This window comes from Octopus bimaculoides, chromosome 8, assembly GCF_046866305.1.
Source record: "Octopus bimaculoides isolate indiv1 chromosome 8, ASM4686630v1, whole genome shotgun sequence".
Lineage (NCBI taxonomy): Eukaryota > Metazoa > Mollusca > Cephalopoda > Octopoda > Octopodidae > Octopus > Octopus bimaculoides.
The window spans coordinates 14,244,354-14,262,368 of NC_142935.1; the positions used below are offsets into that span (position 1 = coordinate 14,244,354).

Below are 18,015 nucleotides of genomic sequence, written 5' to 3' on the forward strand. Positions count from 1 at the left end.
GCATACCTACTTCTTTTCTGCATTCTAAGTATGGCCACAACTCAGATGACAATGGAGCAGTCTTCTAACAGAAATTGAGAAAGAATACCAGTAGTATCCATCACAGTACAAACCTAAATTGCATCCCATCTTTGCTAATTCCTCATCAGTGGTTCAATAACCATTTTTGTTACTTTCACAACTTGGTCCATCAATCTGATGCTTTTATGGAGGCTTCATTCTTTTGTTTTGTAGCTGTTGATTACACTACATTACTAATTATGCATGTTGCTAGCATGTGTTGTATTTTATTATGTATCTTCAGCTACTTTCCCTGCCTTAAATCTTTAATCATGCCACCAAATATATAGTTGTCACCTTCAATAGCTGATGTCTATTCAGGTTGTTTTGAGGTAGTCTCTTCCATGCGTTCCCCGAGTACCCTCTCGTAATAACATTTTCAGACCCTTTCTTTTAGCTTCCTGTGAGGGCAAGTGTGCTACTATCATTCCATACAAACTTTTCCCACGACATCTGCACTACCACACAGCTTTGTAATCTGGAACATTTTGTGCCTTTGATCATCAATAACAATTCAATAATTATAGTAATCTCTCAACTATCGCAGGTGTTACATTCCAAAACCACCTCCCACAATAGGTGAAAATCCACCAAATAGAAACAGTTCTGTATATTTTTTATCATTTTTATAATTTGTATACATTGATATGGTGTGATATGGTGAGGGGTTATTGTATATCATTTGCAAAGCAAGAAATTGAGATTTTCTTTGTGATGATCTAATGTTATGAAAAGACAATTAGAGACACAAACACAAATATATATTTGAAATTTGAGAATTACTTCATAGTTTTTGAAGTGTAAAGGTGATTTTGTTTTTCTAGTATGTACACACACACAAAGAAAAAATCTTTTTATCACTGTTTTAATTTGAAATTACTTGGCATAAAATAACAAAAGTATGTTACTAATTGCCAGAAATAATAAAAATTGTGTCTCCTATTTTGCTATGTGATAATAGTCTGCAAGTTCATTGCTCTGACAAAGATTTTATCTGAATAAATTATCTAGACACAATAATAATGAACACCATTCTCAGGCTTCAACATGTATATTTCGTTTAATGCTTAGATTTAAAGAACTCTTTATTTTTCTATATTGAAACTTTTAACCAGTTTTCCTAAAATCACACATCTCCTGACCAAATCGTAAGCCCTCTTGCTTGCCAGCTCCTGTCAGACCATCCAATCCATGCCAGTATGGAAAACGGACGTTAGATGATGATGATTGTCAAAAGGCCTTCTATAAGTAAACATATGATGTGTATAGGAGCACACTACAAGCTAAGTACTTTACCTACAGTTGTCTCCTGCTGACAGCACCAATAATAGCTCTTCCTGAAACAAAGCTGAACTGCATTTTATCTAAGCTAATTCTGTTCCTAATCAGTTGTGCTATGACTAAAAGAAACTTTCATAACCTGATCAATCAACTTAATGCCTTCATAATTTCCTCTCCCTAGTTCATTTTTACTCTTGTAACAGTTAATGAAGACACTGTTACCTTAGTGACTGTATGATGATTAACTATGCATGTGATGAGTACATGAACTAACCCTGCCAGATATTTTCAGCATTTCTGCAACTAAACCCGACAGTCCAACCACCTTCTCTACCTCATATTCTTAATCATTCTATCTACCATTCAGCAATCAACCTGGATAGTTGATCCTTCTGTTGGGTCCACTAAGAATAGGCCCCTCTCTGTGTGCATTTACCTCATTTATCAGTATCTTATATTAGAAGTACGATACACACTTAGAAAGACTGGACAAAAGGATATAGCAAAGAGCATTACCAAACAGCGAGATACAAGGCATACTTAGCTAGAAGAGAAAAGAAACTAAAGAGTTCACTACATGAGGAGTTCAAGATTGAAGCACTTAGCTTATAGTATGCTATGTACCTAGCATATGTTTATATATATAAGGCCTTTGACAATATTGCACTTCGAAAATGTTATATGTGGGTTTATCATCATTTAACGTCTGCTTTCCATGCTGGCATGGGTTGGACAATTTGACTGACTGGCAAACCAGATGGCTGCACCAGGCTCCAATCTGATCTGGCAGAGTTTCTATAGCTGGATGCCCTTCCTAACACCAACCACTCCGAGAGTGTAGTGGGTGCTTTTACATGTCACCGGCACAAGGACCAGTCAGGCAGTACTGGCAATGGCCACACTCAAATGGTGTTTTTTATGTGCTACCTGCACAGAAGCCAGTCTGGTGGCATTGGCAACGACCTCGCTCAAATTTTTTTTTTTTCGGGCCACCAGCACAAGTGCCAGTAAGGCAACACTGGTAATGATCACGCTCAAACGGTGCTTTTTATGTGCCACCAGCATGGAAGCCTCAGACGGTGCTGTTGGCGCTCCACTGGCACAGGTGCCAGTCATCAAATTTGATTCAATTTCACAGGTGATATATAAGAGTGACAAATTCACCAACTTCTAGGCCCCTTTATTTTCAGTATCAGTGAGAAAAAATGTGCTACAATCATTTTAAATACATTTCTCCTCTACAATGTCCCCAGGACACTATTTTTCAATAATGAACTCCTTACTTTCTGTTTCTCCTCTAAGTATACCTTGTATCCAGCTTCTGTTCTAGCTACTTGGTCAATGCCCTCTATTACATCCTTTCTTCTAATCTTTCCAAGTGTGTATCATATATAAGTTCTGTAATGTAAATGACCTAACCAGGAAATAGAGGTCAGTCATCTGATCTACCTACCAATTAAGCAAACACACAAGATAAACTTTAGTAACCAGGAAACAGAATATGCAACTAGTTGTGAACATTATAAACTTCCCTTGCAAAAAAATGGATAACTCAACATTAACTAGTGATCAACAAACTCAGAATCAGAGGTAGACAAGATATGGAAGCTGAAAGATTCCTCAACCAGATATTGCTCCAAAGAAGTTCTGGTTGATATGCAAGACTTAGAACGTACGAGATAATCGGAAGTTTTTACAAAACAACCAATTGTAAGCATCAGATCAGATAAAGGATAGAACAAGCATCATGCAGACAGGTGATATGGTTGAGTAGATTAATCCTAAACACAAAAAGACAGTCAGGGCGAGAAGGCTGGCATCTACCACATTCAGATGGTGCTTTTTACATGCCACCAGCATGGTTAGCCAGTCAAGGGGACACTGGCAATGGCCCACGCATGCATGGTGCTTATTGCGTGCCACCAGCATGGGAGCTAGTCAGGCGGCACTGGCATCGGCCACAACTACAATTTCCATTTGCTTGTGATTAGATTTTACTTGACACAATAGGTCTCCTCAAACATGGAATGTCGCCTAACGATTCAAAGGTATTTTTCAAATGGGCTGATTATGTGACACTGGTGCAGGCTACAGCTGTGATCCCACTTTACTTGCCGGGTCTTCTCAATCACAGCATATCTCCAGAGGTCTCCGTCTTTTCAATAATGCATATTGGCAAAGTATATATATCAGTAAGAAAACTTAAATAGTGATTTATGAACAGAGTCCCATAATGTATTATTTTCCAACTGAGCTAGAAGTTCCCTTATCTTGCATCAGAAATTCAATGAAATAGTCACTATAATATAAAATTTACATAGCTTTTGTGTAGGAAAGTAAAGAAACGCTAAATATTTTATGAAATTTTAAACCTGATTACCTTACAAAATTTCATAGTTAAAATTTATCTATAACAGAAGGGGAAAATTTCCTTCAAAATCAAATCATTCAGTCTTAAAACCATAAGCTATTCTATATGAAAGTAAACACACACATACATACAAAACTACTGACCCGAAGAGAAATTATTTTTTATATTTTAAACACAGAGAACATTTTTTTTTTAAATATTATGAAGGTCATAGGCAAGGTGACATAACTATTAAAACATTAAACAGGTTAATAAAATATATGTAACACTTAAGGAAAAAAAAAAGCCAATTTGAAACATAACCCAGTTTTACAATGGATGGAGGTTATATAAATAAATTCATACTCACTCTTTTTACACACACAGGTAGGGGCAGGGTTGTGTAGTGAAGTTTGTTTCCTAACCATGTGGTTTCAAGTTCAGTCCTACTGCATGGCATCTTTGGCATGTGACTTCAACTGTAACCACAGGTCAGCCAAAGCCCTGTGAATGGATTTGGCAGATGGAAACTCAAAGCCCAACATGTATGTACATAGATACGCATGTGTGTGCGTGCGTGCAAGAGTTCATATTTCTTGCGTCTTTACACAAAGTTGTAAAGAATGGCACCACTGACTACACTGTTGTTTACTTGCAGTCCACTGCCAAAGCATGTCTGGACTTTTTGACATATTTCATGATCTCCCTGTAAACATGTCCAGGTTGTTTGTTATTCAAAAAACAGATTATCTCATTTGGAAACAAGTAGAGGTTGGCAACAGAAAGGGCATCCACCCATAAAAAAAAACTACCTTGACATATTCGCATCAGACCCATGCAATGCACTAATAGATGTTAAAACAATGATGATACACACACAAACACATTTGCAGTTACTTCAAAGTTTAGTTTTCATTCACCTACATTTCTCAGGTTAGAAAAAGATAATAGAAGTTTAGGTGCAAGAAGATAAATTTAACTGTACATGTTTTTAAACTTCAAGTGAGGATAATTTTAATTATTGAATTTTACAAATCAATAGTAATACCTGATTAGAAATCAGTGCTAATCATATCGAAAATTAATTACAGAATTTTTTTTTTTAAATTGTTTTCAATTCTTTTTGTACTTCAGTCCTATACTTTCCAAATATAATTTCTATAAAACAATATTACACTATTATCAGTGCTTTTAGGCACATGACATTAACAAAATTTTGTTTGTTGTATTGTTTTTCTCTAAAATACCTACCTGGCTGCACTGGTTTAGCTGGTTAATTATTCTCCCTAGAAAACTACTTTTATTTCTCCAAACATGAAATATTTCTGAGGATAACATCTTGTTTTAAATAACGAAAAAATAGTGAACATAATATATATTTATTGAACCATTTCATATATTTCTCCCTTTTGCCCAATGAGCCAATTATCCATCTTGCTCCCACCCTTACAAAAAGATTATGAGAAACAGCATCTTAGATCAACTATGGCCAAGAAAATGAACCCTGACATATCACTTGGAGCATAGATTATATCAGCTTTCTGAAACTGCCTCCTCTTCCCCAGTAATATATGCCTTTTTTCTTCATTTTTATATCTTCTTCCATGTTCTAACATCTTAGTAACAAAACTCCAAATTGTAAGATATAGATACAGTATACATTTAGAACTACTTGAAGCTTTTCAACTACAGCCCCTTATACAAGAGAAATATGTTTCCAGGTAGTACCTTGATGTAAGTGACTGCTTATCATGGCACCTCTCATCTATAAACAAATGTTTGATGCATCACCATTTAATCTTAGTTACTGACCAAATCTTTAGCATGTAACTTTTGCCAAACCCAGGCTCTTGTTCTTTATGCTTCCTATATACCAGTTGAAATTTATCAATCAGATTTATAATTGTATTTTCTGTATCAGTGCTGCTGAAACATCTAACTGTTGCCCTTTTTCTTTTACCAGCACATTTTTCAATGTCCCCTTTGCAACAATTAAATGTCCTCCGTCCCCCTTTTTAATGACCATACTACACCAGACCAGTAGTTGAGTTCCAGGTACTATCTTGATGTGGCTCAGTACTTACAATACCACCTTACTATAATTAAGTCATTGTTTGAGGCATCAGTTCTTTGACCTTAGTTATTGGTACAACCTTTAGCACATGGCTCTGGGGTCACATGCTAAAGGGATGCATCCTTTGTGCTTAATTTATGTATATACACAGGTATGTACCCATATAAGCTACCAGGTATAGTTATATTTTTTGTTTATACACACATGCTGATTGTTTATGTGAGGGCAGAGACCTATTTGTATGTATGTATGTATGTGTATATATATGACAGTCTGTTAAAGTCTGTCATACCGGCCATGACGAAGGGAAATAGCCCTGAAACTCGAGTCGCCTTTATATATTTGATCCTTTATATTGAACACTCAATATTTCATCTACATTCAATACTTTCTTTCATGGTGCCATTGATTTTTATTTTATTTTATTTTATATATTGTATATTCCATATTCTATACCCCACATTGGTTCTGCAGGAATATAAATAAAACATAAAAAACAGACAGTGTTGAAACTCTTTTAAACTAAATAATATATTCCTCTATACACAATCATACAAAAAAAACCACCTTTTTTGTATTTATTTTTACTCGCATATATATATATATATATATATATATATACACACACACACACACATATATACATAGGCACATTAAGATTAAAAGACACTCAGCTAGAATCAACACTCAAGCATTATCTATGCATACTCAAGCACACACAATCAGGATGTTACCTAATTTTACAGATACAGTGACCATCTTTAATACCTGTAAATATTGTCAATGTCTTTCAAATTCATCACTTATAATTTGGATGTAGAAGTGGTATATATGTATTCAATTTTGTTTATCTAATTATTTATATTTCTAAGTCTATTATCATTAATGATGGTATTATTATTGTTGTGATTAATAAGCAGTTTATGATATTACATTTAAAATTTTCTTTTAATATTCAAATTGGAGACAAAGACTATAAAAAAACTTTACAGATGCCTCTATTCTCCTCCTCTCCACTATTTTACAGTCCCTGTTGTACTTGATACTTTATAAAATTTTTCACTGCCTTTTTTTCCCAGGGAATGGTGCCACCCAGAAGTACTGATTCAGAATATCACAATGTTGCAAATTAAATATAATGTATTTAATTTAACCCTTTTGTTACCAAATTTTTGTGGAAATAGTCTTTGTTTCAATTAATATAGAAAATAATGAAGAATTTAGTAAAATAACTGTCATTATTAAGCTGAAGTCTGGAACAAATTAACATGGAATATTTTAATTTAAATAACTTTAAAACAGGAGCTTTATATTGCAGAGCCTGGCAGTTTGGGCCAAGTTGGTATTAAAAAGTTAAATTTAGTTTCAACATGAAAAAAATTTTTTTTTAATTAAATATTACCAAGTGAAATTTTTACTGTAGGAATTGTAGATAAACAATTCCAATCAGAATCTGACTTGAAATTATATATTCCTTTTCCAATAACCTTGAAATTACATAATGATACGCCAATAAGAAAAATCAGAACTCTACTCAATAAAAAATTATTTTTTGCTTGACCTAATAAGCACTTTCATTCAGATATACCATAAAAGATTTACAAAATAGTAGCACCCATTTCTCAATCAAAAATAAAAGTAATTATACTATAACCACTTTTTATTAAAGTACATTTCAAACAAGGTTTTTTAAAATATAAATTTCTCATTAAATATAACTCCAACTAATGAATAACTATGATTTTTATAAGTAATGGCTGTTACCACAATGTGTTTATTCCGTAAAGAACAATGTTACTACTCTTTTTAACTCCAGGAGGTGTCCTCCAGGGGATAAAAATAGTAATATTGTTCTTTATGGAAAAATCACTTTGAGGTGGTAACAGTCATTACTTTTTAGTAGAGTCACTACTTGCATCTCATATAGATTTTAGAACTAGCTACTTTGGTTATGATTTCATAAATAATTCAAGTTAAATTAGATGGAACTGTGTGAGGGATTCTTCATTTGACAAATGAAATTATGAAATAATGGAAGAATATGAAATTATAGCAACTATACAATCAGTTGGTCTAAAAATCACAAACCAAATAATTTTTTTAACACCAACTGATAGGTGTGTGTGTGTGTGTGTGTGTAGACTTTAATATCAATTATTACTTTATTGTAAGACATAATAATCAAACTGGCATAAATGGAATCACATAAAATAAACTCCTTTAAGAGACACAAAAATAAAATCTAGGTTATATTTTACTATTTAAAGAACATGGAAATAATACTGATAAACAACCACACAAAATTAAGACCACCAACTGACTAAAATATCTTACCTAACAGGCATCTTTCTAAAAAGAAATTCTCAAAATATACAGAAAAATTATCAAAACCAAGCTGGACATATGATCAACAAACTAAGAACCTAGGAGAAAGGTGAAAATTATGTGCAGAACATAGCATGTTCACAGAGAACAGGATAACAGTTACATTTTAAATAAGGGAATAAATAAAGTTGATTTGCAGAAGCAGTCGTATTTACAGCTAATTCTCATTGTGTTTGAGGAGGAAATATATAGACTCTGTATTGACTGATCTTGAGGTACATAAAGTCTTAATTTTAAATTAAAACAAGAACTTATCATGTATTACAGTTTATGTGCTGGTGGCATGTAAAAGACACCCAACAAATTTAAGTGGTTGGCATTAGGAAGGGCATCCAGCTGTAGAAACCATGCCATAACAAACAATTGTAGTCTGGACAACTCCATGTCAAACCACCCAACCCATGCCAGCATGGAAAGTGGACATTAAATGATGATGATGACAGATTTTGTGAGCCTCTTTCAGTCACACATTTCTTCAAGTACCATCAATAAAATCCCTGCAAAATTTTCAAGGGTTGAGCATTTTTTTTTTTTTGTGAGAATAAGTGCAAAGCTTCAAAGAGCTAAGCATCATTTTTGTTACATCAGAATAAGGTCATAACAAATGAGAAATGTCAACTATCTCAACCAATTAATGTGTAAAAACAAATTAATGCATTAAATTTATGACTTCTTTCAATCTAATTCCTCATTGCTCAAACTAAATGATTACAAATTAATTCTAGCAGAAAAAAAAGCATTGAGTAACATGAAACTGGTATGAATAATCTCCTCTACTAATAAGACTGTTGGTAGTTGTCAAAGTTCCCTTTAATCTGCAGCAGTCGAGAGATTTTTGGTGTTCCTTGTCAAACTATTGATATATCCTTGTGAATTATACTCTTCCTAACAAATGGTGTTGCCAGCAGGGTCTAAATTAGTGCTGACTGAGATTGACATTGTTGAAGCATAATTAAGATAATTTGCAGCCACACTAAGAACAAAGATATTGAAAGATAATGATGAATGTTATAGCCCAAAGGAGATCATGGATGATTTTTTATAAAAGGCCAACAGTGAAACTATACTATAGATGACATTAATAGTTCACTGAAAGCAACTGGAAGATGTATATCAATGAGGTAAATGGATAATGTAAAGTATAAAATATTGGTCATTGGCAAACCAATTTTGTTTTATATCACATCAAGAGTAGTTCGAGCCTATAGCAAAATTCTTGCATCCTCTCGGCAATGAATCTCAGTATTGTGAGCTTGATAAGGTTGATCAAGGTGACTACAGTATCAAAGATTAACTAATATAAATGAGACTCATTGAAAGCATATATCAGATATTCTTTAGATCAGTGGTTCTCAAAAGTTTTATTTCAACGTACCCCTTCGTCATGTCCAGCAGTGTTGGCATACTCCATGCAAAGAATATAATGTAAAATGGTTCAATATCACAGAACAGACAATATAAAGAGATCAAATTCCACTATAGTCAACTTTGCCTTTCTTCCTTCCAGGATAAATAAAAGCAGTAATCAAGTACTGAGGTCAATATAATCAAAATCTCAAAATTTCTGACCCTATACCTATGAAAGAAATCCATTTCATTTAATTTTATCTTACATTTTTACTAAGAAGGATGCACTTGACACTTTCTAATGATTAAATTGCAGACACCCTCACATATTCTATAACTGACAACCTGTAAGGAATTTGTTTTTGGTTATAAACTATGTTGAAAACCTTTCATAACAATAAGTGGATGGGAACAGCAAAAGACTATCTACACATTTTCTAGATACACAATTTGTGTTTAGTTGGTAGTGATTACTTGAGAATTCCAGTATTTTGTTACCATGGTTTGAAAACTCCTTGCTATAGACCAAAGATGTTTGGATGCAGTTTGTAAATACATCACTTGATGCACACATGAATTTCATAGAACAGGAAATGACATTTCTTATGAAATAAATCCTAAAATAGCTGATGTGCACATGTATGATGAAAATATTTTCTCAAAATTTTAGTTATGTTTATTAAAAATAAATGCCATACAATTGGAAAGCTAGAGAAATTGTTTAACAAAAAGAACCACTTCCAACTATTAATTTTAAAAAGAAAAATGTAGAACATGCTGAATAACTTCATAAACTAATGATGAAAGGCCTGACACAGAAGGCAAGAAAAGAACTACTTTACCTAAAATTAAAACTGAATGTCAGTTGGGGTATGCAAATCAATCCCAGCAGTGAGGTTACCCTAATTTCAAAAACTTTTGGATACTCATTGGTCAATTCTAACTTGTCAAAAGTCACTTTTGCTTTTGCCAATTAAACAGAACAATGAAGCCCTTTTAAGGTACTCTAGAGACAGACATTCGATTTAAAACAAGTAGTCAGAGACTGTGATAAAAGTACTAGTGTTGTTAGAACTAATATACTAAACATTGACAGAAGATTAATTAACCATCAAGCCTAACGAAGATACAGATATGCTGAAAAAAAAAAAGGCCAGTATTAATCACCATCACTTTTCCATGGTGACATAAGTTGGACAAGTTTTCTGAGACTGTTTTATGGCTGGATGCTATGAAGCCAGTATTAAATTAAAAGAAAATGAACAGCCTTTATATTTTGTAACTGGTAGACTAATTTATATTTTCCCAATAGTAATTGTAATGGTTGAACAAGGCATATCAGAGGATGGTTCACTTGAAAATAGCAGCTAGGTATTACCTATTCTAGTGGTGACTACAAGGCAGTGTTAATCACAATGAACTCTCAGACATTACTTGGGATGGAATCTTTCGCAAAATTACATCACCAAAGTGCATTAATACCCTTTTAGTTTGATGAGACGGACAACAATATGTTAAGGCATAAAAATACAAAGTCTATTTTTCCATGTATAATAGAAAAGCCCTTGAGGGACAACATAAATACTCTATTATGAAAAGTTTTCAGACAACTACCATGAAAGAAATTAAATCTGATGTGGATGGATGAAAGACGGCTGTAATCATTAAATCAGAAGAATATGCCATTCACAAGATATCACTTGTAGGACATTCCATTTCAAAGGAAGCTGTTTCTCCATACTGACAGTTGATCAAGAAGCTATTAGGTTTCTCTAGTCTCTAATAAGAAAGACTTTGAATCTGTTTTTGTATTAGTTATTTTTTTTATGGATGACATTTGACAAAATATTCTGAAATGGTCAAACCTTTTGTGAAATTGTGCAAACAAGCTGAATTTGGTTGGACAAAATGTTCAGTAAAAGCTATTTAATAATTTAAAAAGTGCTCCTGCTGAGATCTTGATGTGAGGACGTTTGATGTTAATAAAGACATCACGTTTACAGCAAATGCTACTGAGTAGTCTATAACAGGAATTTGTTTGTGGATAACTACTCAGGTATGTTTTTTTAACTAAGTTAATCACTGCTGCACCTAATTATTCAAATATTGAGAGAAAAGGCAATTGAGTGGACCACAAACTGCTCATTTTTAACTGGTAGGAAATTTCTGCTTACATCTTAATCATAGACCTATCCTATCTTAAATAATGCAAGACCACTCACAGGTTACACTTTCAAAGATACTGAGGTGCACTATACATGTGAGGAAAATTCAATTCCTCCACACCGACATGTTCTCAGTTACATTTTAGAGTGCAATTGTAGGATACTAACTTGGATAATAATAGTTACAGACACTGGATAGGAACTAATGCGTTGCATTGTGATAGCCTGCATGATCTGATTAGGCAAAATCATTTTTAGAATTAAAAATGTCAGAAGTAACTGTTCTGATACTGAAGGACCTTATAAGATGTCAAATATTAACTCTAGAATATAGCATTCTTCACAATAATAGTTTGTTCTACCTCAAGGGTCCAAAAAGCAAATCAAAGTGTTCATGACAATGTCCACAGTTAGCACTACTAAATACAATTACCTGAGCATGGTAGCTTGGCTTTCATATATCAAGGACTACATGCACAGATGTCCTAAATTTACAAAGACAAAACTTCTTCCAAAGAACAAGCTTCATTTATGGCCCAAAATAATGGAAACCTGACCTCATATACCTATGTATTATTCTCTTGTTAATGGTATCAGATTAATGTTTATCACAGTGTATTCCTTTTCAGTTACCAGAGGCTACTCATGTTCCTGATAGAAAGAGTTCCACCATAAAATATGTCTTACAAGTATTTTTTCTGAAAATGGTAAACCAAACATTTTGATGGCAAGCATCACCCTCGAATATTTCATAGCAATAACCTGTTCCTGGCAACAGAAAATCGGATGCATTTCTTAAATCCAATCCCTTATATCATCTGCAATCAAAAGGATTGCAGAATGAATGGTGGTTAAAGCCCTCACTTTTGCACCCCCCGCCCTCATCCCACCAGACAGTTAAATGTATTATTCTTCATGCTAATAGGCTACCTAGTCCTGCACTGGTGGGTGGGTGGTAATTTGAACACCCTCAACTATTTCCTATTCTACAGATTAGCAGGTGTGGTTAAAAAAAGTATTGGTTCAACACCAAAAATTGCAAACTTGGCAATGTTAGCAACTGAGCAGAGACAACATAGGGTCAAGAAGACATTTTGGCTTGTCAAGGACATGACAACCTCTCTGCTACAATACACCCAATACACTCTGTAAAGAGGCTGGTTATAGAACTAAAACCCAAAACAAACTTAGAAGGAAGACATTGTCCCTCTGACCCCCTTTAGGAAGGTACTAAATCCATATAAGAACCAAAATGGACTGTGATGACCATCTAGCCTACACTAGTTTGGAAAACCAACTTATAACAATGATGATGACAATGGAATCAATCTACATAAGTCAGAGTGACAATTCAGTCCATGTTTATAACTGAGGATTTGAAACCAGTATACTAAACAAATATTCATCAATTAAAAAGGCCCTTATTACAAATACAGGGATGATACCTAGTTTGTTGACATGGGCCATTTGAGAGTTAAATTTCTTAGCTCAGGACAAAAAGTGGCAACAAAATAAGACAATACAAACCATTCACCCTTTTATCAGAGGTCTGATATTACTGACTTGGTCATATGATTCTTCAGAAAAATATAAATTTATGGTGTATTATATATTATCAAGTACTTCTAAATTAAAATGGTCAGCAACACACAATGTATAAATTACAAAAAATTCAACATGTCAAATTCACTGGCAGGACAATTTAAATCTAGAACATGAAAATGTGACACACCCATTATAATTTTCAAAGAGGGCAAAATCTGTTTGACAATTCAACTTCCAAATATTGTTTTAACATATACTGAAATAATTTTTTGAAAAATACTGAAATGAATTCCAATCCTATTGCAATTACTACAATTATACACATATAAAACCTAACAGTAATAACAACCATTTGCATTATGATAAAATGTACAAAAAAATTCTATGTAAGTTTATTTCATAACTACATTAGTATATTTACCAATTAAATCACAATATACACACACACATGCCTGTTCTCTATAAATCCTATATTAATTCACAGGATATTTACATATTCTTGTACCAGTAACTAAAATGCCATCCAGTTATTTCTTGTATTTATAAATTAAATACTAAACTTAGTATGTTTTATCCTTATTCTTCCAACTGATGCAGTGATATGTGAGAATATATATATATATATATATATATATATATATATATATATATATATATATACATACATACACACCCATTTATCTTTATACATATATATTTGTGTATAGATCATCCATCATCAGCTATTTGAGTACATAACATATACTTATTCTGACACAGGTAAAACATGCACTGTTATTTAGAATATGAGAATGTGATTTTCATGTAAATTCCTCTATTTCTGCACTATAGCTTCTGAGGAGTGTGTGTGTTTGCTTATACACACATGGGACTATATTAGCAACACAGACAGACATATATGCATGTAAATGCACCTGAGATAGATGGTAGCATCGATAAATACACACGTGACATAAACGGGTGTTAGCTCTTTAATATAGATATAAGCTTTGCACCTTACTACTTCCCCCCACAAAAACCAAAATTTCCAACATCAATGCACATACATGCATGAAATGATATGACACTCGAATACAGAATGCATACTAACGCAATTACATATATAATAAGCTTAAATTTTTCTTCTGTCAAAACAAAGGCACCACACAAAGTATGTAGAATATTTGTTAATTCAAATTAAGATACATTTAAGAAATTTATTTTTAAATACATTCCAAACAGGTTTTTTATATATAACCAAATGAATTTTTATTATAAGAATGTAAAAAAAAAAAACTGCTTAAATGGCTGTTATGAGAGCTTCTACAGCAAGAGATACAGTTTAAAATGGTACCCATCCATCCATAGTGGATGATAAGAATTGGGGTATCGAAGTTATTCTTAGATTTTAATTGCGTTTGTATAGAGACAAAAACAGGAAATATATATCCTATTGAATAGGATCTGCAGGATTATCGTGGTGTATAATTTGAATAGATAGACAAGGAGTTTGAATAGCATTAGAATATGACCAAAAAAAAAAATCTATGCAGAGATTATATATATATATATATATATATTATATATAATATACTCGATCAAATAAAAGAGAGACGTAGTAACGATATAAAGGGGAGGGGTCCCAGACCTTCCATCAATAAAGACGACTACTTCTGATAGCTTTTTTAAATGAGATATCGGCACGTCCCAGTAGTCTACATAGACCGGTAATACAGCGATAACAGGAGCCGGACTTAAATTACATATATATTGATACATTCACTTCAGGATAAAGCATACAGACAATTTTTTCGCCGTTATTTAAACTATTTAATAACAGGCATAGTATAAATTTAAACACTTTAAGAATAATCGGAATGAATTTTTATGCCGTCTGATCATTGTAAATATTTTATTAATTAAAAATTCAGGAAAAGAAAACAAATTACTAATTTCATTATAGTTACGTATATATATATATATATATATATATACACACACAAATATTTTTTCAATTTTTACTCAAAATATAAATGATCATAAATTAAAACAGGCAAACGGAGGATTTATTCAATCAAACGGAAGGAACATTTGTCACATTTTTTTTAAAATTAAAATTAAATGCAGTAAAATAGAGATTGACTGATTAAACAAACTAAAAAAAAGAGGGGGGGGACACAGTAAAGCGGGACACTGATGGGAGGGGAGATTAAAAAAAAAAAGCGAGCAAAGAAAAAAAGAGGCGAGGCAAGCTGGCAAAAAGTAAGAGATATGATGACTATTATAGACAGACATATATCATGAGAGCGGCCACGTAGTGAGGGATCAGTCTGCTGCATTCTTTAGTAAAAAGCTTTTAAGAAAAAGCTTTCTAAAAACGACAACAAAAGACCACAGCACCGGCCATTTTTCCCCCACTACTTATTCATATTATTAAATAGTTGAAATATAAACCATTGACAACTAAACTGAACTTGGAGTTATCATTTCAGGAACTCCAAAGCTAGACAAGGCGGTGAGCTGTAATCTACAGAACATTATTATAGTCGATCCCTCTGTTCTAAACCATAAAGTATTTTGTCAGGAACTGAGGAGGGAGCAAACCCATGTGTAGGCTTGACAGTTTGTGTCTATATTATATATAGATATCAATGTGCATAGCTATATATACATATATATACATTATACGTTGTTTATATATGAATATATATATATGTGTGCGTGTATGTACACATAGGTAAAATACTGATATGCATACATATATACATATACGCGTATATATGCATAGATGTATATATATATATATATATATATATACATAAATACGTGTATAATTTAGGATACATATATGTGCATGTATGTATATATATATTATATATATATATATATATACACACACACATATATGTACATATAAATGTGCGAGTATATATATCTTATAATACAAAAGCGTATAAAAAGGATAAAGGCAGTAACAGCATATATATATATATATAACATATATATATTATATATACATATATATACACATATATATATATATACACACACAGACGAGACAGACATTTACCTGATACAGATGGGTTTCCTTTTTATCACCATACCTAAAAGAAAAGAAAATAAGAAGAGAAAATATTATTAAAAGAATTATTGTAAAGAAGTCTTTTCTAAGTTTTTGTGTTTTTAGAGCAGACTGCGGAAATGGACGCATTTTTGGGGGAAAAAAACGTTTTGACAACAAAGATGGCGGAATATGGGAGAAGAAACAATTGAATTGAGAGGAAATTATAAACAATATTGTACCCATCATTGAGTCTTGGAAGTTTCCTTGCATGCATTACCATTAAAACTGGCGTCAGGTAAGTGCAGCTGGCAGCACAGGTTGCTAAATTATGACGCTTTCTTCATTCACGGTCATCTACATAGATTTCACATAGAAAACAGCAGCCGCCATCTTACATCCGGGCCACAATGCATTTCGTGTATGGTTTAGTCATGACGTCACGGATCATATGACAGATCACTTCCGGATCCATATCGTTCTCTCATCATCAACATCATAAGCACCATCGTCGTGGTCGCTATCACGCAATGAGTTGATGCCGACATGGTCGGCGGACATAGAATCCGACTTCTCCTGCTACTGTATATTTAATTCACACTAATCTCGGTTTGCTACCATAGACGGATATTTTTTTATATTACTATTATAACCGACTTTTATATCAAACCTATTACTTCAATACTTACACATACAACATATACATGTGTGTGTATATATATATATATATATATATATATATATATACACATATATACACACACAGTTTGCTTACTACAATATTTTTTTCCAGCTAAGATTGACATAAAAGAATTTTACCAAGAACAATAATATCATTATTACTATTATTATTGCTATTCAGCCGATGTGTCCCAGTGCAAGTCTTATATAATTTCATTAATTTTTTTTTATTCATTAAGACATAATTTCTAAATTTAAAGGGATTTTTTAAAAATTCAACAACATAACAAGATAAGCTACATTTGAACTTGTTAATAGAGTAGGTAATTTCCAACAACAATACGTATCTAGTTAGACATTAAGCTAGTATTGGTGTTACATGTATTCTTACAGTTGGTTTAAGACAATATATTTCAGAACTTCGCTCGGTTTCTTAAATTTTAGTCTTAAACTCTCTCTCTCTCTCTCTCTCTCTCTCTATTGCTATAGTAGTGAAATCTACGTACAGCTGATTTCGAAATGGCAAAAACAGGAAGTAGTAATTTTATTATTTCAATAAGGGAATATATAATGTTATAAAACAGCCAGTAATCTTGCACACGCGTACACAAGACGTTTCCACTTTACCATCATTTAATATTAGTGAAGATACAAATATAATACGGGCTTTACTTACAAATACACTTCAACAATACTAAATATACATATAAATAAATGAACATAGATATGGATACGCTAAAATACATGTTTAGCATTACTATAAAAATATAAATACACACATTTTGATGCATATGCATAAGTGCTTACTTCAATATTCATGTATAGTTACATATGCATTGAATATATATATATATATATATATATATATATATATATATAAATTTCATACATGCATATATAAATTTCATAGCTTTTTTTTTCATGAATATTTTAAATATCTTCCTATTAACACTCCCCCCTCACTCTAGTGTGTGTCTGTGAAGTGTACACGTGTAGATTCTTTTCATGTGTCTACATGTAACACATATATAACATACACATTATTATTAATATTTCGACATCTCATTTCATATCTATTGTTCGTACA

At 32.6% G+C, this 18,015-nt stretch overlaps 1 protein-coding gene across 3 annotated transcripts in view; it reads right to left on the bottom strand.

Annotated features, from left to right (window-relative positions):
* LOC106874988 (WW domain-containing adapter protein with coiled-coil) overlaps positions 1-16,689 on the bottom strand; it is a 90,697-nt gene extending 74,008 nt beyond the window's left edge. For 2 of the 3 annotated variants that reach the window (XM_014922956.3, XM_014922926.3), the window contains exons 1-2: positions 16,490-16,673; positions 16,257-16,290 (exon numbers count right to left, since the gene is read on the bottom strand). In XM_014922956.3, coding sequence (XP_014778442.1) covers positions 16,257-16,290; positions 16,490-16,530 — 75 coding nt within the window. In that variant the 5' untranslated portion in view covers positions 16,531-16,673. Of the gene's footprint in view, positions 1-16,256; positions 16,291-16,489 lie in introns of all 3 variants that reach the window. The other variant, XM_014922940.3, reaches the window with a different exon arrangement.
* Between the last annotated feature and the right edge of the window lie 1,326 nt (positions 16,690-18,015).